This window comes from Carcharhinus amblyrhynchos, chromosome 8, assembly GCF_965287045.1.
Source record: "Carcharhinus amblyrhynchos chromosome 8, sCarAmb.v2.hapA, whole genome shotgun sequence".
In the NCBI taxonomy this organism is placed as follows: domain Eukaryota; kingdom Metazoa; phylum Chordata; class Chondrichthyes; order Carcharhiniformes; family Carcharhinidae; genus Carcharhinus; species Carcharhinus amblyrhynchos.
The window spans coordinates 3,334,632-3,357,661 of NC_137331.1; the positions used below are offsets into that span (position 1 = coordinate 3,334,632).

Consider the following 23,030-nt stretch of genomic DNA (forward strand, 5'->3'; position numbering starts at 1 on the left):
AAGGCTGATTACGTCAAAGAAAGGGGCTGGGAGAATCGTAATCAGCCGGACGCCAATCACAAGTCCCACCACAGGGTCCACACTGACGTCTGCTGGCCCACTGCGTTACTCAAGGCAGAAGAATCGCCCCCGTTGGTCTTATCCCATTCATGCCTGAAATATAAAGCTTATAAACGCAAATTCATAGTCATTAAATCTAATTTGTTCAATAACTTGTTGACCTGATTTACTTTTCCTTCTCAGGTATTGGTTGACATGTTGGAAGAATCAGGGCCACCAAACATACACCAGTGGTGGGCTAATGCCATCCATTGTGCTGTCAAGTGGATTTCACCTCCATTCAAAGCTTTTTGCTCACCCTTTAATGCAAAGAAATCCATCAAACAACTGAATATCCAAATGAAATATGGAACTCGCCATCAAATATTCTCCCTGGAATGCAAAACTGAAAAGGGAATCTGATGATAGAGCGGTGAATGTGGCTACCAATGAATAGCATAGAAAGATACTGGTAGCAGAGGCATGTAAACAGGCTGTTATTGAGTGTAATATTTTAGGATGTTTCCTGCATTCATGATACACACATCAAACGTTGAGTGAGTGGAAAATTATGGGAGAACTATTATGCACAGCAATCATTTTTGTTGTTAAAGTAGAACCACGAAGCTGATCACTTGGAAAAATCTTTCAGTATTGATTCTGTAAGTATTGCAGCTAACAAAATGATTTGGTTCATGACTATGGTTGTGGGCATGGCTGTTTTTATGGAATTTCATCTGTATCTTCCAAAATAACTTTATCTCGTGATCCAAACCTGGTGGAAAACATACTCCTGCCTACGTCAATGGGGACAAAGTAGAAATGGTCGAAAACTTCAAGTTTTTAGGTGTCCAAATCAGCAGCAACCTGTCCTGGTCCCCCCCATGCTGACACTACAGTCAGGAAAGCCCACCAATGCTTCTGCTTTCTCAGAAGATTCTGGAAATTTGGCATGTCTGCTCCGACTCTCACCAACTTTTACAGATGCACCATAGAAAGCATTCTTTCTGGTTGTATCACAGTTTGGTAGATGCTCCTGCTCTGCCCAAGAGTGCAAGAAGCCACAAAATGTTGTGAATGCACCCAATCGATCACGCAAACCAGCCTCCCATCCATTGACTCTGTCTACACTTTCCGCTGCCTTGGATAAGCAGCCAGCACAATTAAGGACCCCACGCACCCTGGACATAATCTCTTCCACTTTCTTCCATTGGGAAAAGATAGAAAAGTCTGAGGTCACATACTAACCGTCCCAAGAACAGCTCCTTTCCTGCTGCTGTCAGACTTTTGACTGGAACTACCTCGCATTAAGTTGATTCTTCCGTACACCCGAACTATGACTGTGACATACATTCTGCACTTTGTCCTTTCTTTCCCCAACGAACAGTATGTTTTATCTGTATAGCATGCAAGAAGCAATACTTTTTACTGTATACTAATACACGTGACAATAATAAATCAAATCAACCAGAGGTCTAATCAGACTGTATAAAGTAAATCATTCCCCATAACAAGGTTGAAATATTCCGCAAATATTTAAAAACTCAATAAAAACACAATTCCACTTATGGCCCTCAATCTGCCTCCACTGCTCTAAGATGCTGGGCAGCGACAGGTGGACAAGGGTCAGAAAGTTGAATTAGCTTCACTGTAGCTGGTGCAAAGGAAGAGGATATATCCTTTTGGCCTGCACTGCCAACATCATGCCCCCTCCCCACCCCTCTGCCAAGATTGTAGCTCCACTTTGTGTATCCAAACCTGACCTCCAGAACACCCTACCCCCTCCTCTCACTCCTGGCGGAACTATAGTTCTCCATGCCAACAGGATTTTTCTGGATCCAAGCTCCTTGTTTAACCTCTAGCACTACTGGGCGACAAGCATTGCTGGCCAATTAAATACACTGGCAGTTTGAGGGCTGGACTCTCTTCTAGAGAGGTGCCAAGATTTCCTTCTCCATTTGTAAGGACACCAACTGTGAATTATCACAATGGGACAGCCTTTTCTAAATTCAGTCAAGTTTCCTGTGATTCTGAGTATTCCGCCCTATCCCTGTAAAATCCAAGTCTACATTTTTACTTCAAAAACCCCACTTCGGCCTTTTACTTTAATTGGTAGGTGGCAGTAGATGCTGTTCGATACATTTTTATTGCGTGGTACAGTACAGCTGAAATCAGATACATTTGTTCAGTCAACTGGTGCTGCATGTAAATATCTCAACTTTCAGCATTTGCACTTAAAATGCAGGACCCTATTGTAACCGCACACACTCCATGCAATCGATGCTGCTACTCAAACAGCTTAAATTAGTTTCTGTGTGAGATGAGCTGCCTGTGTAATTACTAATTTCAATTCAAAATCATGAAATGATTATCTTTAAGTTATAAAACAATAAGGGTTATTACTGTGTCATTGGTTCAATGACAGCTTTGGTGACACACAATTTAATGTTGGGTCTGGTTGGAATTCTGTTTCAAAGAGTACACAAATATTACAAATGACTAAACTGCAATTACCAAACGGAAGAGATACAATATTTTTTCTCCTCTGTTTGGCATTGTTCTTTCATGAAAAATTCCTGACATTGAGACCACTGTGCACAATCCCACATTACAGCAAACACTCAGAAATTATGGAGATAATATATTATTCTTTCCTCTGACGCTATTAACAAAAGACCAGAAATATTCTCCATTACAATGAAGAGTACCTTTTTGTTAACAGACCTGGATACCTGATGTGTGTATGGCAAAAGCCCAAAATTGGGTTTCGGTTTGGCAGACCAACTGTATGATTTGAGTTATACCACAGTCTTGCAGTTCACATGGTCCCAGCTGTGAAATAATCCAACAACAATTCTCCTCTTCCTAACCTTCTTTTTCACTACTCTGGCAACATATTACTAAAACATTAATGACAACCATATCACTGAGATAAATTAATTCTGTTTTAGTGTATCCTGGATGAATGAAGGGAGGGATGGCTCCCAGAAATGAAAATGCCAAAGCAAATCAAAAATTTCACCCTGAAATCATTTACCTTAATAGATGGGAAAAGAATCTGATTCCAGATTTGAAACAGAATTACAAAATTGATTGAAACAGTTTAATGGCCAAGGGCCTCACAGTTGGAACTTACTTAAAAATCTCTAGTGATTCTAAAATTTAAAGTATTTTGTTTCTACATATCCAGTTCAATCAGACCATGTAGAACACAACTGAATAACTTACTGAAATTACAGTATTTTACTTCGAAATCATGAGAAATCAGAGTACTAACAATTCACAAATAAAATTCTAAACCTCATCTAAATTTGGAGTTTATTTTACAAATTTAGACAATTAATAGTGCTCATATCAAATCATAGTAAACAAACTTTTGTGACTTTGAATACATGTTTTCAATATTCTTAAATTTTCAGCACCCCCTTGTTCTGTTGGCAGGGGCTAACTTTGAGTTACAGTCCCTGATATCATATGTACAACTTATCATACTATGAAATGAAACAATCCATCCAAAACCAAAGCACTGTGACCTCAGCAGTAAATTCTGGGGTGTAGATTTGGGATTCAAATTCAATATTTTAATCACGTACCCAACACCTACCAAACTGTTTGAAGTTGTAAGGGATGTTCATCTGGCAGTAAAGATCTTCAGGTGCAAGCAATAAAAGGACTAACTTCAAAAAGTAGATCAAAGAAAAAGGTTGAATAAAGAAACTTAATTTCACCAACACTCAGGGCACACAAGTTTCCCACATTCCCCATCTGCTTCCTGTTCATACCAGGTCAGCTGACCATCACATCCTTTTGCCATTGGTTACATTAGCCACTGGGTCAGCTGACCTTCACAGCATGTTACCATTGGCCACATTATAAAAAGGGGAAGATTCACTTCAACCTAAAGAACTTCCTCACCAGGGTAATATTTTAAGATATGAAAACAAAATGTCATAAAATGCAATAAACAGCAGCAATTTCTCAAATAATAAATTGAAATATTCATAAAATTCATCTTATTTACCCTTGCAAATCGGAACAGGAAAATCCCATGATGCAGTATTCCCTGAGCTGGCCAAACAGGTGAGTTGAGGATGTCCATCGAGGATATAACCATTCACACAGGAATATCTGATCTTGTCTCCAACATCAAAGCTTGAGCCATGAACAATGCCTCCGTGTGGTACACCAGGGTTTCCACAAGTACTGCTTTGTAATTCTGTGCAAGAAATAAAAGCAAATTGAAGATTGAATCTTCTGTAGTTTCCAAACTATCAATCCTTTAATAATCACTTAAGCGTACTTTATAAACGTTAGTGCAAATAAAAGCGAGATAATAAATTTCACACGTTCTCAGATTATTTCACTCATTACCAATTGGAGGAGGTTAGGTTGGCATAAATCAGAATTATGTTCTAAACATTACAAACGAAATGAGCAAAGTAATTCTTTTCCATCACGTCACCTGTCCCGTGTTAGATTTTGATGAGCAACGATGCTGCTTTCTTACTCAAATAGCCATACTTCAGATGTAAACCAGTACAAACTCAATATTTCATCGATCCCAAATTTCGGCATGGGGATTATAACGTATGGTTAATCTTTGCTTAATAATGACCAAGCAGTTTGCACACCAACTTCATGCCATCTGCCCATTTCAATGATTTCAGTGTCCAGTAAATGCTCGCCATGCTGTTGTTTGATCAAGTGCACTGGCTATCGCCACTTAAATCTAACCCACACTGTTTGTGGGGGAGGTACATTGTGACTGGAGCAGACACTACAAGTGGTTCAGGGCATAAATTGGAGCTGGGAAATATTGACTGACAGCATAACACGGAAACAAAAGGAACCAAGGTTTGAGGATGCTGTAAAGGGGCTTCAATGGAGGAGGTGGAAGGGAGGAGTGATGCCCTGCATCTGTCCATGAAGCCTTCAGCCATACACTGAGAATGAAGTGGAAACCAATTGCTGTGAAGGAAAGAAGTGAAACCCTGATGACATTGAGAAGCAATTCTGCAAGAAGTTCAATAACGTCATTGTAATGACCCTCACAATGGAAGGAAGGCCATTGATGAATCAAGTGGTTGGCCCTCGAACACTGCCGTATTTCCTCAGCGTAGCGATGTTCTGGAGCTGAGGTGATTGACCTCCAGCCACAATAACTATCTTCTTCTGTGCCAGATATGACCCCAACCATAGAATCCCCACAGTACAGAACAAGGCCATTTTGCCCATCAAGTTTTCACCAACAACAATCCCACACAGATCCTATCTCCGTCACCCCACATATTACCCTGCTAATTTCCCCGACACTGAGAGACAATTTAGTATGGCCAATCAACCCAATCTGCACAACTTCGGATTGTGGGAAGACTCGGAAGAAACCCACGCTGATACAGGGAGAACATGTAAACTCCACGCAGACAGCCACCCAAGGCCAGAATTGAACCCAGGACCCTGGCGCTGAGAGACAGCATTGCTAACCACTGTGCTACCCAGTGGAGTGTTTTCCTTCTGATTCCCACTGCCTACAGTTTTGTTAGGGCTCCTTGATGCTGTACTCAGTTGAATGCTGCTTTGATGTCCAGGGCAGTCACTCTATCTCAGACATTCAGATCTTTTGTCCACACTTGAACCAAGACCATAACAAAGTGAGGAGTAAAGTGACCCTGGCAGAACCGAAACTGAGCATCCATGAGCAGGTTATTGCTGAGGAAATACCATATGATGGCGCCGTTGATGACTCTCTCCATCACTTCGCTGATAGTCGAGACTCAGGGTGATGGGGTGGTAACTGGTCGGATGGGATTTGTCCTATTTTGTTGTGTACAGGACATACCTGGGCAATTTTGCACATTGTCACGTAGATGCCGTTGTTGTAGCTGTACTGGAAAGGCTTGGCTCGGAGCACGGCAAGTTCCAGAGCACAAGGCTTCAGTACTATTCCTGGAATATTGTCAGGGCCCATAGTCTTCAGTCATTTCTTGACACCCAGTTGGCTGAGGACTGATATCTGTGATACTGGTGACCTTGGGGAGGAGGTTGAGATGGATTATCCACTCGGAACGTCTGGCTGAGGACTGAATATTTCAGCCTTGCCTTTTGCACAGGGGTTCTGGGCTCCTCCACCATTGAAGATAAGGCTACTTATGGGGCCTCCTCCTTTAGTGAGTTGTTTAGTTGTCCACTACCAGTCACGGCTGGATGTGGCAGGGCTGCAGAACTTAGATCTGATCCACTGGTTGTGAAATCATCTCGCTCTGTCTGTTGCTTGCTGCATATGGTGTTTGGCATGCAACTACTCCTTACCATAGGACCATAGAAAATTACAGCTCAGAAACAGGCCTTTTGGCTCTTCTTGTCTGTGCCAAACCATTTTTTGCCTAGTCCCACTGACCTGCGCTTGAACCGTATCCCTCCACACCCCTCTCATCCATGAACCCATCCAAATTTTTCTGAAAAGTGACCCCGCATTTACCACTTTATCTGGCAGCTCATTCCACACTCCCACCACTCTCTGCGTGAAGAAGCCCCCCCTCCAATATTCCCTTGAAACTTTTTTCCTTTCACCCTTAGCCCAGGCCCTCTGGTTTTTTTTCTCCCCGAGACTCAGTGGAAAAAGCCTGCTTGCATTCACTCTATCGATACCCATCAAAATCTTCCACACTTGTATCAAATCTCCCCTTATTCTTCTACACTCCAGGGAATAAAGCCCTAACCTATTCAATCTCTCTCTGTAACTCAGCTTCTCAAGTCCCGGCAACATCCTTGTGAACCTTCTCTGCACTCTTTCAACCTTATTTACATCCTTCCTGTAACTAGGTGACCAACACTGGACACAATACTCTAAATTCAGCCTCACCGATGCCTTACCATAACACTCCAACTTTTATACTCGATCCTCCGATTTATAAAGGCCAATGTACCAAAAGCACTCTTTACGACCCTATCCACCTGTGACTTCACTTTTAGGGAATTCTGTACCTGTGTTCCCAGATCCCCCTGTTCAACCGCACTCTTCAGAGTCCTACCATTTAGTCTGTACGTTCTGCTTTGGTTTGTCCTTCTAAAGTGCAATACCTCACACTTGTCTGCGTTAAATTCCATTCGCCATTTTTCAGCCCATTTTTCTAGTTGGTTGTAGCTCCACCAAGTTGACACCTCATTTTTAGGTATGTTTGGTGTTGCTCCTGACATGTCTTCCTTCACAACACAACCTTAACAGAAATATGCTCCATTTTCTTATTCTCAGCCACTGACAATCGATAGAGTTAAATTTCAATGGTTTTTGTTCCCACGTTGCCTTTGAAAATCCACCAGAAGCTTAGTTTCCTCACACAGAGAAAGTCTTGGCAAAACTTAATCAAAGTTATATCTGTGAAATGACAGAGACCCTGGAGAAATTCAGCTCCCATGATGGTTATGAAAAAATAGTGTAAACAAGAGATATTTTACAATATTAGGATGACAAAGGTCTTGAGGGATAGAAACAGAAAATGCAAAAAAGTGCCAGACCTGCTCAGTTTTTTTGCCCATTTTCTGTTTTTATTTCAGACTTACAGCATCTGCAGTATTTTGCTTTTATTGACTCTCAAGATAGAATCGCACGGTGTTAATAATCCACTGCATGTTCGGAATACAACATTTGCATTGAGCAGGAACCATTTTCAATGTTCTAATTCATGAGTTATTCTTGAATTGATTGAATAAGCATTTTATTTTGTCTGCTAAAATGAGTGTTTTCAATGTAGAGAATATTTCTCATTTTCTGCATTGGTCTCATGGCCTAACTATAGCTTAAAGGGATCTCTCATGCTGCATAGTCCTTTTTAATTGAAGGCTTCATTCATGCAGGGCTGGATATCATGTTGGAGAATAGAACATTTCTCTTTCAGGCTCCAGTTTCACAAGAATTACATGCAGGCTAAAAGGAAAACAAACTTCTCCCTTTTTCCACGTTCCTCATACCAGCCATGCTCTGACTGAGGCTATCAATTTAGAGCAAATTCGGCTTAACCCATTATGAAGTGCATCGTAACTGCTGGATCTCATTTTGCAAGAGCTTTAGACCCTATCAATTCAAGCAAAACACAGGTCCGACAATTCAAAGAACAATGCCTAATCTACAAATATCACCCAATACTCTAGATCCATCGCAACTGAGAAATAGATTGGCACAGTTCAAACTCAGTCAACAATTGATATTATTTGTCATAAAGAATTCGTCACTGCTAATGACTCGAACACCCAGCATAAATTTGCATTTTATTTGTTCTAGATTCACACGAGCAAATCAAAATGAAAAAGCCAAAGATAAAGATCAAACACACCAGAAGCTTTTCTCAGCTGGTGCAATTGCAGTGGACTAAACTCTTTCACCAGGATTAACTGAAGAGTTAAAGCAACATTCAATGGATGCTTGAAATCTGAAATAAAAATACAACATTCTGGAAATATTCAGCTGGTCGGATAGCAGTCGTGAAGATAGAAACCGAATGAGCTATTCTGCTATCTAATACTTGCCTTTTAGGCTTGCTCAGTAACACAGGGTGAAGTGAAAGAGAGCAGAGCCTCTCAGGCAATTTTAACTGCCTGTTCACGATATACATCAAGTTGGCAGGGTTAAATGGTTCAAGCTTACGTTTCCTTCCAAATGTTATGTCGCAAAAATATGCATCAGTTTGACTCAAGTCAAGAAATGAATTGTGTAGATAATTACTTGGATCAGCCAAATGAAACTACAATTAAAATTTATGATGAAGTAACAGACCTTAAAGTAGAATTAGTACGGTGCCAAGGACGAAAGACCGTTACAGAGAGAGACTGGAAAAGCTGGTGTTGGTTCAGGAGGTTAAAGGGAGATTTAAGAGAGGAACTCGGAATCACAAAAGGCTTTGATACAGTAAATAACAAAAAATTAATTCTGAAGGCAGAAGGTAAAAAGACAGATATAGGGTAATTGACAAAAGGACAAGAGATGACATGAAGAAAACAAACAGTAAGATATGAATAGATATGATTTGGATTGCACTCCCTGAAATGATGGAGTAAATTCAATTGTATTAATATGTGTTGGATATTCTAGATGGGTTGAAAATAGATAAGTCCCCTGGTCCAGACGGGATTTACCCTAGGATTCTATGGGAGGCAAGAGAGGTGATTGCAGAGCCACTGGCTCTGATCTTCAGGTCGTCGTTGGTCTCTGGTATAGTACCGGAAGATTGGAGGACAGCGAATGTTGTCCCATTGTTTAAGAAGGGGAGCAGAGACTTCCCTGGGAATTACAGACCAGTGAGTCTTACTTCTGTAGTGGGCAAGGTTTTAGAAAGAATTATTAGGGATAGGATTTATAGTTATTTGGAGAGTAATGAATTGATTAGAGATAGTCAGCATGGTTTTGTAGCGGGAAGGTCGTGCCTTACTAACCTTATTGAGTTCTTTGAGAAGGTGACCAAAGAGGTGGATAGGGGTAAGGCAGTAGATGTGGTATATATGGATTTTAGTAAGGCGTTTGATAAGGTTCACCATGGTACGCTTCTGCAGAAAATGCAGATGTATGGGATTGGTGGTAATTTAGGTACTTGGATCAGGAATTGGTTAGCGGATAGGAGACAGAGGGTGGTGGTTGATGGTAATTATTCATCATGGAGTTCGGTTACGAGTGGTGTGCCTCAGGGATCTGTTTTGGGGCCACTGCTGTTTGTAATCTTTATTAATGATCTGGATGAGGGTATAGTTGGGTGGATTAGTAAGTTTGCTGATGACACCAAAGTCGGAAGTGTGGTAGATTGTGAGGAAGGGTGTCGAAGTTTGCAGGGTGACTTGGACAGGTTGCAGAGCTGGGCCGCGAGGTGGCGGATGGAGTTTAATGCGGAGAAGTGTGAGGTAATCCATTTCGGTAGGAATAACAGATGTGTTGAGTATAGGGCTAACGGGAGGACTTTGAATAGAGTGGAGGAGCAGAGGGATCTAGGTGTATGTGTACATAGATCCCTGAAAGTTGGGAATCAAGTAGATAAGGTTGTTAAGAAGGCGTACGGTGTCTTGGCGTTTATTGGTAGGGGGATTGAATTTAGGAGTCGCAGCGTCATGTTGCAACTGTACACAACTCTGGTGCGGCCGCACTTGGAGTACTGTGTGCAGTTCTGGTCCCCACATTACAGGAAGGATGTGGAGGCTTTGGAGAGGGTGCAGAGGAGGTTTACCAGGATGTTGCCTGGTATGCAGGGGAGGTCCTATGAGGAGAGACTGAGGGATTTGGGGTTGTTTTCACTGGAAAGAAGGCGGCTAAGAGGGGATCTTATAGAAACATATAAGATGATTAGAGGTTTAGATAGGGTGGATGGTGATAGCCTGTTTCCTCGGATGGAGAAATCTAGCACGAGGGGGCATGGCTTTAAATTAAGGGGGGGTAGTTATAGGACGGATGTCAGGGGCAGGTTCTTTACCCAGAGGGTGGTGAGGGACTGGAATGCCCTGCCTGCTGCAGTTGTAAATGCGCCTAGTTTGGGGGCGTTTAAGAGATTCGTGGATAGGTTTATGGACGAAAAGGGATTGGTTTAGATTAGTGGGTCAATGTTTTTTTTTAAAAATAAGACTGGTCGGCGCAACATTGTGGGCCGAAGGGCCTGTTCCGCGCTGTAATGTTCTATGTTCTATGTTCTATGTAACTTTCAAAAGGAGATTTCTAAATGTTTCAAAAATGAAAAAAGAAATACAAAGCTGCGGTAACAGTGCAAGGCAATGAAATTAATTGGATAACTCATTCAAAGAGCTGACACAGGCAAGATGGACTAAATCATCTCTTTTCGTGATTCTATGATCCTACGGTATGTGGTTCAAATCTTTCAGGGGTTTTATGGTATTGACAAAAGAATAGATTTAAAGAATGTAACATCAGGTGGTACAAATACTACATTTTTGTAATGCAACAAACTCAGGTGGTGATAAATGTAGAACTCGGTGACAAATTTCTCTGCCACACCTTCTAAGGAAATGATTGCATTGGATCAAAACAGAGAGTAAAGGCTTCTGACTATTTGTTTTCAAGCCATCTCCATTACCGTTCCTGTAAAGCATTAAACAGCTTTTACAGAGTAAAAGATGATGCTAAAAATGTAAATGCCTGTCATAATTTCATGCCACATTTTCATCTTGCCCATTTGAGTTTCACTAATTATATTTCCAATACTGCTGAGAAAGCTGTTAAAATCTAACACAGTAATTGAAGTGTCAGGAGGTATGAACATGTAAGCCCTGAACCCATTTGAGCTACTTACCAGTAATCATCAGTACATCAAACAAAAAAAATGCTGTAAAATTATGCCTTAAACTATCATAAATATACAAACATTTGATCCCATTTTTTCAATTACTTACCAACATACAAGAGATGTATTTAGTTAGAAGTTGGAATGCATCAAGTTCAACCTCAGTTTTTTTTTCTCCAGCTGAGTTCGTTTGAGCTGAGATGCTGATGAGAGCAGAATGTCATGTTACAATCATAGCTAAGGTTTAGAGAAAGATCAACTTAATTGGTCCATTCAAAAGTCTGATGGCAGCAAGGAAAATGCTGTTCTTGAGTCGGTTGGTGCGTGACCTCCGACATATGTGTCTTTATCCTGACTTGTTTCCTTCTCTATGAATGGTATGGTCTGTCTGTGTAGCACGTAAGAAACAACACTTCACTGTCTGCTAAAACATGTGATGATAATAAATCAAATCAAATCAATTTGCAGACTCACTCAAGACAAGGATGGTTTGATGTCCACAGAACCAAATACTACTTTGCTTGTAAAAGGACAATTATCTTCCAGCTAACCACATTATTTATTAGTTTCACCAACAAGGACAATGAAGGGTTTGTCATGGAATCTTCGGATGCCTCATTTTGTTACCCTCAAAACTCATTGCTACATCCAGGATTCTGCAGTTCTATCGTTGAAGATGTTGGTAAAATCCAAACTCTAAGCCACATTTGAGTATTCATTTCATCCTGCTGAAACAATGAGGCAACTGCTTGGAGAAGTAACCAACCTTGGCATCTGGATATTTTCCATCATGCTGTTTTCAACCAGACAGTTACCCTGACCAGGAGAGAAAAAGGTTGGTTGGAGAAGCAATCTTCCTACGAATGTTAGGGCAACACAGTGGTTAGCACTACAGCACCAGGGACTCAGGTTCAATTCTGGCCTTGGGTGACTGTCTGTGTAGAGTTTGCATATCTGTGTGGGCTCCAGTTTCCTCCCACAGTACCAAAGACATGCTAATTAGGTACATTGATCATGCTAAATTCTCCCTCAGAGTACGCGAACAGGTGCTAGAGTGTGGCAACCTGGGGATTTTCATATTAACTTCACTGCAGTGTTAATGTAAGCCGACTTGTGGAACTAACAAATAAACTTTAAACTTTCTTAAATTGTCTTGGTTTATTTGTTGCTGTCAGTTTGTATCTCCTCTCCAAGAGTCCAGAAAGATGCCCAATTTCTAAAGTAGAGTGAGGAGCATCTAACCACAATAATGTAGACATGAGTTGGATTCTTCAAGAGACCTTAAATGAAAATAACAAAACTTAGTCCAGGGAGGCACCATCAAAGTGAATGAAGAAAAATGTAGGTACAGGCTTAATAATCGGGGTGAATTCCCTGGGTTACTACCCAGTGACTTTTATTGGAAGTGCACTTGGACATTTAATGAGGACACAATTGAGTTCAGTGCTGTGTTAAGTTCTTTGTTGCAATACATTGTCTAGACTCATACCTTATTATGGATTAGTTATGCATGGTACTGGAGGGTAACTAACATGCATGAAAATAAATCCCATTTTTTTGAGAGAAAAAACAAAAGAAAGCACAAATCATAAGAAATGTTAAGAATCTGGTGGTAACCTTCTTTCAAACAAGGCGATAGTTTGCAGCAAGATTTTAAGCATTGTGTGGTGTTCCTCAGGACCATCACTCAATCATGACAACATCTGCAACACTTGCTACAAAGGAAGACTGAGAAGATGCACAATTTGCTGACCCCTGTTTTGCTCTGGGACCTCGTGTCAGCCAGTTGAGCTTTCTATTTGGCCTCGCCTCTCCCAATGCCCTGCCAAATGGTCAGCTTCCAGAGGTCATGTCCATGAGTGACTGTTTCCCAGTTGTCAGTGTCAATGTTTGCCTTCATATCTCATTCACATGTGGTGACAGTATGGATACTTACATAAGATCATAGGTCATCTTTGTGAACAGGAAAATAAATCTACGCTGCCCAGCAGCAGATTGCAGAATAAACTGTGTACTGTTTTCCATGTATCTATCCCACGAACAGCTATGACATAACTTAGAAGAGGTTCTGTAGATTTCGCCATGACCATAATGGCTTGTGTGTCGCTGGTTTATTTCTCCGAAAAAAAAAACTATTGTAAAATGCCCAGGACACAGATTTAATCACATGGAAAACCTCACCTTAAAATGTCAGGGAATCTAAGAAATAGGTTCACCCGTCCTAATGTCCCAGTCAACAGTGGCTATTTACATGGATGGATATATAATTATTTTGTTGAATGATAACTAATTTTCTAATTATTTTAAAGATCTCTTGAAAGATGAATTTGTTGTAATAAGTAAGAATGCCAACCTCCTGTCAATGTGTGTCGCTTCAGTATTTTAAAAACTTTTAATAAACAAACTTATATCTGAAGAGCATGCCAAGGCGAATAGTGAAATACAGTAAGTATATACACAAAAGGTTCAGATCATATAAAGTATGTTAATATTGTTCCACTAGCATATTTAAATTGCTATAAATATCCTCATTTCATGAATGCTAATTAGGAGTATTATGAGGATGATGAATTAGATCATCTGGAGTTTCAAAAACCATTTGATGAGGTGACACATAATTGGTTTGTTATGAAAATTAAAGCCAATGAGGTTTAAAGGGGCTACGCCATTGTTTATGTGAAATTGGTTGGAAGACAAAAATAAACACGTAACAGTGAACGGTTCTTTTTGACAATAAAGGGGAATGTGTAGATTTGCCATAGCCAATCGTAGAACCATTGCACTTCTTAAAGTTTATTAATCACCTACACTGAAGTTTATTTATTAGTGTCACAAGTAGGCTTACATTGAATACACAATGAAGTTACTGTGAAAATCCTCTGGTTACCACGCTCTGGTGCCCGTTTGGATGCACTCCAGCCCTGTTCAAGTACATGGAACCATAGAAAATTACAGCTCAGCAACAGGCTTTTTGGCCCTTTGAAGTCACTGGGTAGTAACCCAGGGAATTCACCCCGGTTGTTAAGTCTGTACCTACACTTTTCTTCATTCACTTTCAGGGTGCCTCCCTGGACTAAGTTTTGTTATTTTCATTTCAGGTCTCTTGAAGAATCCAACTCATGTCTACATTATTGTGGTTAGATGCTCCCAACTCTACTTTAGAAATTGATCATCTTTCTGGGCTCTTGGAGAGGAGTTGGGAACTGACAGCAACAAATAAACCTAGACTATTTATGAAAGTTTAAAGTTCATTTATTAGTGTTACAAGTAGGCTTACATTAACACTGCAATGAAGTTACTGTGAAAATCCCAAGGTTGCCACACCCAAACGCCTGTTTGAGTGCACCGAGGGAGAATTTAGCATGGCCAATGCACCTAATCAGTATGTCTTTGCTACTGTGGGAGGATTCCGGAGCCCACATAGATACACAGATATGCAAACTCCACAGACAGTCACCTGAGGCCAGAATTAAACCTGGTCCCTGAGGGAGAATTTACTATGGCCAAAGCAACTAACCAGCACGGCTTTCAGACTGTGGGAAGAAACCAGAGAACCTGGGGGAAACCCATGCAGATACGGGGAGAATGTGCAGACTGTGACCCAAGCTGGGAATTGAATACGGGTCTCTGGCACTGTGAGGCAGCAGTGCTAACCACTGTGCTGCTCCATAAGGTGTGGAATATGATGACATTAAGCTTGGAAATGTAGTAAACAATGAGAATAGCAACAGGTCTGAGGCTTGTGATAAAAAGTGAACCTGCATTACAATCACGTGAGGAGAAATAAACTGGCTCCCCTCTTTTCCCACTCCTAGCGTAGAATTTCACATCTCACCCCCCCCCGCCCCGCCCTCAAAACTAGGTTTTGAGGCAGAAGGTGGAGAGAACGTAAAATTGAATGGACGAGATTCCACCAAGGAACTTGGGTGTCCCAAACCTAAAACAATCACACAATTCCTTGTGCAATGCCTTGTGTGGAAAACCTGCCTTTTCACCTTTTTTTTCATACAGGAACGTATATAATATCATATCAGTTCCCAAAGTACCAATAATCTATGCACAAAAACTTTAGGAACTTTCAAGCGGTTATTGGATAGGCACATGGAGTCCTCCAGAATGATAGGGAGGGGATAGCTTGATCTTGGGATTGGACATAGCTCGGCATAACACTGAGGGCCAAAGGGTCTGTACTGTGCTGTAATGTTTTATGTTTCAAAAATGGCAGCTTGCACCTCATTAACAGATTGCCATCTTCTACCAGAAAAATAATGGACAAAATTCTAGACTTCAAAAAGATGCATGTGTTGACTTTGCATTGTTCTTGCCATGTTTTCAGAATGAGAGCTGTCTCCTCTTGACTTGATCGAAGGCTTCAAGCATTATAATTGTGTTCCCCCTGATGATCACCATGCCAGCATTATTTTGCTGGCTCCCAGCTGCCATCTCAACAGATTAATCCGCAACAAGATTCATGAAGGGTTCGAAACCATGCAGAATTCCTTGTACCTGTCTCCCTCCATTCAGTCTAAGTGATAGTTTCTTGTCCATGAACTGCTTGAGCTCGTGTGGATGGGCTTTGCTCATATTTGAGGGTGGGTGAAGGATAGATTCACCTTTTCTTTCCTTTCAGCTATTAAGGCCTTTAAGTCGTCACTTAATGGCCTTTCCTGCCCAGCCTAAGTTTTCAGGCTGGTGGGAGCAGGGCAATTCAGTTGGGAAACAGAGAGAAAAAAAAGCTTTTCTCCAACTTGGATGGGAAATATGGTGGGGTGCCTCAATCTGAAGGCCCCTTCAGAGTTGGGGCACCTTTTTCTCCATCTTCCATGGCTGTTCACACCTGTTTCTGATCAACTGGTTTCTATGTGAAGAATCAAGCTCAGAGATAAGAGACGGGGTTTTACAGCCCCGCTCAGGCGAGTCTGGAAATTCCTACTCAAGGTCAATGGAGATTTCCATTGTCGGACGCTCACCCAAGCTAATTCCAGTGCAGGCCAAGTGGTAGTTTTACGGCTAGTGATTCTGGGATATCATGGATTTTGGATGTTGGCAAATATGTAAACAATTGGAGAAATAAATTCCACAAGTGGTATCAACTCCAGTACTCAAGAAAATGCATCCAACCATGGTCATTTAATTAACTGTACAGAAACTTAAGGTAATTCTAAGTGTGCAGATATGACAAAAGTCGCCTGATACTCAGTGGCCATCTTCGTAGCTATTGTTTCAGTCTTCGAAATTCAATCGGTGGTTTCCAAATCAATCCATGTTTGATATAAGGCTTTGCAATACTTGGCAAACAAAAGTTATGACAGAGAATGATGATTTAATGTATTTTCAAAAGAAAGTTGACTCAAGTCAGTAGAAACTAAGGGTAGAACATTCTCCACAACCCGCCATGTGTTTCGTGGCGACAGAGGTGGTTCATCAGCAGCAGAATCTTATAGTCCAGCCATTTTCAACGGGGTTTCCCATAGAATGCAACCCTCGGCACCAGGGAACCCACGGCAGGAGCACACCATTGGTAGGATCGGAAGATCCCACCAGCGTGACGGCCCGGAAAATGCCGGTCTAAATCTTAGAATTTTAAAGGGGGAAGAGGCGCTGGGACAGAGACACAAAATGATATCCATGTACTAATCTTTGAAGGTGGCAGAACACATGGTGTTAAATTTACACATCATACCCTTGATTTTATAAACAAAGCTTAAGGATTACTGATAGAAGGAACAGAGGAAATTTATCAGAATGGTACCAGTAAAGAGGGTTTTCCATTATCTTAAGAAATGAGCAAAGTTGGAATTGTTTTCCTCAGAACACCGAAGGTTAAATGGAAATTGAACAGATGTGTTCAAAATTATGAGGGGTTTTGACAAAGCAGAGAAGGATTCACTGTTTCAACTGACAGGAGGGAAGGAGCAGAAGAATGGAGCTAATTTTATTTATTTTTTCTGGAAAGCCAGCACAAGGGACAGGCGACTTTCTTTTGTGTTGGAAGATTGATTCTAACTTTTCTAATGCAATTTGCAACGCCCTTACATCCCCCTCAAACATCTTTTCAAAAGTGACTTACAGTCATCTTGAAGAATTTACAAGGAGCAATTCAAGTCTGTCCCTCAAGACACAATATTAAAATCAGTTGCCATGGAGCTGACTTAAAATTTCACCCAAGTGACTTATATTCAGTAAATCCACACAAAAGGTGAGAGTTGAAACTCATGGGATCATCAACTTAGCATCAGTACCCATATATTAAATGACCTATTCAAAGTTGCCTTATACTTTTCATTACACAGATTAACTGCCTAAAATGCAGATTTCTATCACAAATCCTTTCAAATTGATCTATTTGGGGTGCAATTGACGTCTCTACTGACTCATCGTCTGGTAACTCAAGGATTTCTAAGAGCTCTGACATGAGTCACACAATTCATTAGCCAACCTCATGCATTCTTCTGCTGATGACGCCAAACTGCATTCATCAACTTCCTTTAGATCAGATAAACACAGCACCTACATCCTTCACTCCTGTGTATGGATATTCTACTGGACATCTAGTGAATATCAGCCAAGTTGAAGATTGAGAGGGGGGATCTGGATGTTTTGATTGGGTGACATCAAGGGCGGAATATTCCTGTGCCACCTGCCATGGGAATTGTAGTGGGTGGGGCGGGGGGGGGTGTGTGGGTAGCTGGTGGTGGCAGACGATACCAAGGTCCATTGACCTCGGTTGGAATTTTCTGGTTTTGGGACAAGCGCAGCCACAATTTCCTACCCCAAATGGTTTGCACTGGGTGACTGTGATGAGTTATAATTCTAACACAGCGGGGATCTCGGGAGATGCAATGAAGGTCATGTTTGGATCTGAGATGGGATGAGAGGGAATATTGAGTGGAGCATAGGCCTGATAAAAATAGGAACGAAAATCATTGTGATACAAAGGGACGAAAAAGATCACCAATATTATGTTCATTGTACCCATTCCAAAAATGAGATTTTAAAAGTTTCAATATTCTTCGGTGGATTTCGGATTTGTAGAAATGAAAATGTATCATGAGCTGTGTTTTTGGGAGGTTGATGGCAAAAGAGAGGATTTTCATTTGAACACTTGATCAGAGATGAATGAATGCATAAATTCTAAGAAGATTGGAGTCAACAAAGGCAAAAGGTGATTACAGTTTGCTCAAGTAGCTAAAAATTAAAAAAAACATCTCATGTAAAGGAATTGACAAGCGTGTGCAAGATTTTTAGATGCGTTGCAGTGATTCAACTTTTCTGGTTTGTTCTTCAGGTGAACCATGTACATCATCTGGGTGTTTGCAAATATTCCAGTGAGTCCACAGGTGGCCAGCTCAAGTGATCCATGTCTGTAAGCTTCTGCTGCAAATAGGTTAGGATACCTCAGTTTTGGATGAGTTGCTAGATCAGGATTTCCTCACCTTGTCTTCTTCTCTCTCATTGAGATATGCTTTGTATCAATCAATCTCATTGAGACATGCTTTCTATCAAAGGAGGTACAAGTTTTTATTTGGTTGCATCAGATTGAGCAATCCTGTGTGAGTTTTTTTCCAGAACTAGATGTCAATACCCTAACTCCTGAATGAAACCATGAAAAGCATCTGGAGAGTGCTTAATTTGACCACAATGAGAGAACACCCCAGAGCAAAGCTCAGCGTAGAAGGTTCACTTTACTAAGGAAGTGTCTGGCATTTGACCACATGACCAGCCCAACTCAGATGGAACTGTCTCAATATGGTGTGGATGCTTGGCAAGCCAGATCAGGTGAGCACCTCAGTGTCAGCTAATCTCTTAAGCCTTTCGAAGTTTCCAAAGGCAATTCAAGTGGAAGTGAGTCTTGCATGAATACAGCAGAGTGGGCATTACTATTGCTCTATAATGTTAATGTGACAGGCAGACTTACTCATTACTGTTCCCAGATGGAGACTTGAAGTCAGTCAAAAGGTCCACTGGCTTTGGCAGTTCTTGCAATGTGTATCATCATTAAAAGACAGCTTGAGTCAGTGTGCAGCCAAGATAAATGAACTTACCACTGCGAACAGAGTTGGGTCAAGGACTGAAACTTTGGGTTCAAGATAGGTCCCTGCTGGAGCAGGCTACTAAAAGACAAAGCTTTCACATGCATTGGTGAACATGTCTGTGCTACATTGCATTTCTCGCTCTGAACCGGGGGGGACAGGCAGGTAATTGCAGACTACATTCTTGGAAACCTTGGCCTTTGTCCAAAGTTGTCTGAGCTCGATCAACATCCATCCATACGATATTTAATTTTGATTCCAGGGTCCCCATTGTGAGTGGCATCAGAGAACACGTCTGAAATAAAAGATGCTGAAGAGGGTTGGGGCTAACATGTAGCCTGGTTGAACGCCATTAATGACTGGGAATGGACCAAGACTCATGGAATTGTCAATCCATTGTAATGAATTTCTCAAGGAAAGCAAATTTCTTCATGTTCTAATGCTCGCCTCTGTTTGAGGTTTTGCTTTGAGGTCAATAAACATGGTGATGAGATCCATGTTCTGTTCTTCACATTTCTCCTGAAGCTCTCAAACTGCTAACACTAACTTTTCAGGCTGCAGGGTGCAAGATTTTGTTCAGGCATGAACAGTTGATTGAGAAAGTGATTTAAATGACACTGATAAATTAAAACATAAATCCTGCACTTCTTACTAATTATCAGTTTTGATTTATGGGGTGTCTATACCTGTAAGTGATGACCTGCTCTTCCAAAATATAAGGAAATTAGGCTTTTGTGTGAAGTAAATGCCAGAGTGCACTCGAAATGCCAAGGTGAGCAATCAAAGGGCCAGCACTGTACTTTGCACAGTGCAGTCTAGCGCAAGGAATATCAAATTGGGTATTCTAAAGAAAGTGTTTCATCTTCTGACTCCCCAATTGCTTAAAAGTTACAAATCAGGAGTATGTTGCAATCTTCTCAATTTACCTGGATGGTCGCAATTCTGTTCAAAAAGCAGCTGTCGATTTGCAATTCATTCACTCGCCACCCCATGCAATTCCACCTATCCAGGAAGAATTGCGGCCTGGGCTCCAAACCACTCAAGAAGCCCAAACCAGCAGCATCTGACAACATTGGTCAGAGCAGGTCAGTGTGGTTCTCAGCCTCGCGTACCCTGTTTTTCTATGGTTCGTCTACATGGCTCTTCTCCAACATTGGCAAAATCGGATTAGTATTAGAAACTTCTTAGTCATGCAATTCAATGTTAACCCAATTCCCAGACTAAATATTTTCACAGGAAAATCCAAAAAGCAATCACCATGACTGCAATCTGGTGAGGGACCAGGAGCTTTTGTTGTTTTGTTCCCAGCGTCATGAAATCGTAATTACTCCTCAGAGAATAAAGCCACAAAATTTCATTGTTATAAACAAGCAGAAAAACTTTACTATATATGAGTCAACAAAGCAAACTATCCAACTTAAACTCTAGCGTGCAGAATTAACATGAGGTAAACCTGAATTAGCCGACAAATTGTGGATGGACACGTGACAAAATTGGTAGAAACAAACCAGACAGATTTCATGAATATTCATAAGAACATAAGAACATAAGAAATAGGAGCAGGAGTAGGCCATCCAGCCCTTCGAGCCTGCCCCGCCATTCAATAAGATCATGGCTGATCTGTCGCTGCTCAGTTCCACTTTCCCGCCCTCTCCCCATAACCCTTAATCCCCTCTCCTATCAAAAACCCATCAACCTGTGTCTTAAAAATATTTAGCGAGGCAGCCTCCACCACTTCAACGGGCAGAGAATTCCAGAGATTCACCACCCTTTGAGTGAAGAAGTTCCTCCTCAACTCTGTTCTAAACCGCCCCCCTTTTATCTTGAGGCTTTTATCTTTATTCCGAGCAACACACCCAGACATCAGTAACCACTATGAGTCTCAAGCATTCTTTAAAACTTGGTCTTCCCCATGAAGGATTTCAGCTCATCTCTTTCCAGGAGAAAGTCTCTGATTCCTTTTCAACAGCGGCTCCAACTCAGCTCGTTGAACGTTCCACGCTGAGAGTCAACCAGATTCCAGCTCAAATGCCCATTATGACTGCACAACTCCTGGCCTCTCAGTCACTTCAGGTGAAGACTGCACTCGGTTGGCCAGGCTGCAGCCGAACATCTGACCACCTGCATGATATCAGCAGACTATCGCTTCTGACCACAGGTGGAGATTAGGTGGATTGGCCGTGCTAAATTGTCCTTTATCATTCTAAGATACGCAGGAGGGAGATTATGGTTTATGGGGACAGAGCACAGGATGGGTTGGGCTTGGATAAGATCCTGTTTCAAAGAGTCCAGTGCAGAATCAATGGGCCAAATGGCCTCCTTCTGCTTTGTCGACATTCTACGATTCAGTGTTGGAATTCTATGAAAGTGATGGACGGTATCATCAACAATGCTACAAAGAGGCATTTACTCAACAATAACCTACGCACGGACGCTCGGTTTGGGTTCCAGTAGGGTCACTCAGCTCCTGACCTTATTACAGCTTTGGTTCAAACGTACACAAAAGAACCAAATTCAAGGTGAGAGTCATTGCCCTTAAAAATAAGGCAACAGTTGGCCAAGTGTGGCACCAAGGAAAGCTCACCAAATTCAAGTCCATAGGAATGAAGGAAATATTCTCCGCTGGTTGGAGTCGTACCTCACACAAAGGAAGATGGTTGTGGTTGTTGGAGATCGATCATCTCAGTTCCATGACACTGCTGCGGGAGCTGTTCAGGAAGGTAAAGGACAAGTCTTTTCAAAGAATTAGGCTCAACCATCTTCCACTGCTGCATCAATGATCTTTGCTCTGTCTAAGATCAGAAGTGAGGATATTCTCTGATGATTCCATGATGTTCAGGACCACTCGTTACTCCTCAGATATTGAAGCAGTTGGTGTTCATCGGCAGCAAGGCCCTAAACAGCATTCAGCTGATAATTGGCAAGTAACACTCACACTGCAAAAGTGCCAGGCAAAGACTATCTGCAACGAGATGAGAATCTCACAATCTCCCCCTGACATTCAACAACACTACCATGATCAACATTCTAGGGGTTGGCATTGACCAGAAATTACACTGGACCAACAAGATACTGTGGCTACATGAGCAGGTCAGAGGCTGGGAATTCTGCAGGGAGTAACTCACTTCATGATTCCCCAAATCCTGTTCACCATCTCCAAGGCACACATCAAGAGAGTTATTGTATATTCTCCAAGATAAATCAATCTCCAACAATACTCAAGAAACACAATGTCAGCGAGGACAATGCAACCCATTTTCTTAGCATTCATCTACCACTCTGAACTTTCATTCCCTCCACCAGCAATACACACTGGCAGCAGTGTGTACCATCCCCAACTCATCAAGTCTTCTTTAAAAACACCTCCCAAAGCCAAGACTTCCACCATCTCGAAAGACAAGGGCAGAAGACACCTGGAACATCACCATCTGCATGTTTTTCCTCAAACCTCACACCATCTTGATTTGAAATTATATTACCGTCCCTTCACTACCTCTGGGTCAAAATCTAAAACTCCCTTCTCACACCACGTGGATTGCTGATGCTGAGGAAGATGACTCATCATCATCTTTTCAACGGGATTGGCAATATACATTGGCCTAACCAGCGACGGCCACACTCTGTGAACTACACTTGCATGATAAATCCTTCCTGGTCACATTGAACAAATTATCTGACACTATTATAA

The 23,030-nt window shown here is 41.5% G+C and overlaps 1 protein-coding gene and 1 pseudogene across 1 annotated transcript in view; both read right to left on the reverse strand.

Annotated features, from left to right (window-relative positions):
- Positions 1-23,030, reverse strand: part of csmd3b (CUB and Sushi multiple domains 3b) — a 1,478,622-nt gene that overhangs the window by 1,098,710 nt on the left and 356,882 nt on the right. The window contains exon 2 of the mRNA XM_080194817.1: positions 4,061-4,255. Within this exon, the coding sequence (XP_080050943.1) occupies positions 4,061-4,255 (195 nt within the window). The remainder of the gene's footprint in view (positions 1-4,060; positions 4,256-23,030) is intronic.
- LOC145346915 (small nuclear ribonucleoprotein G pseudogene) lies at positions 15,642-15,893 on the reverse strand (annotated as a pseudogene).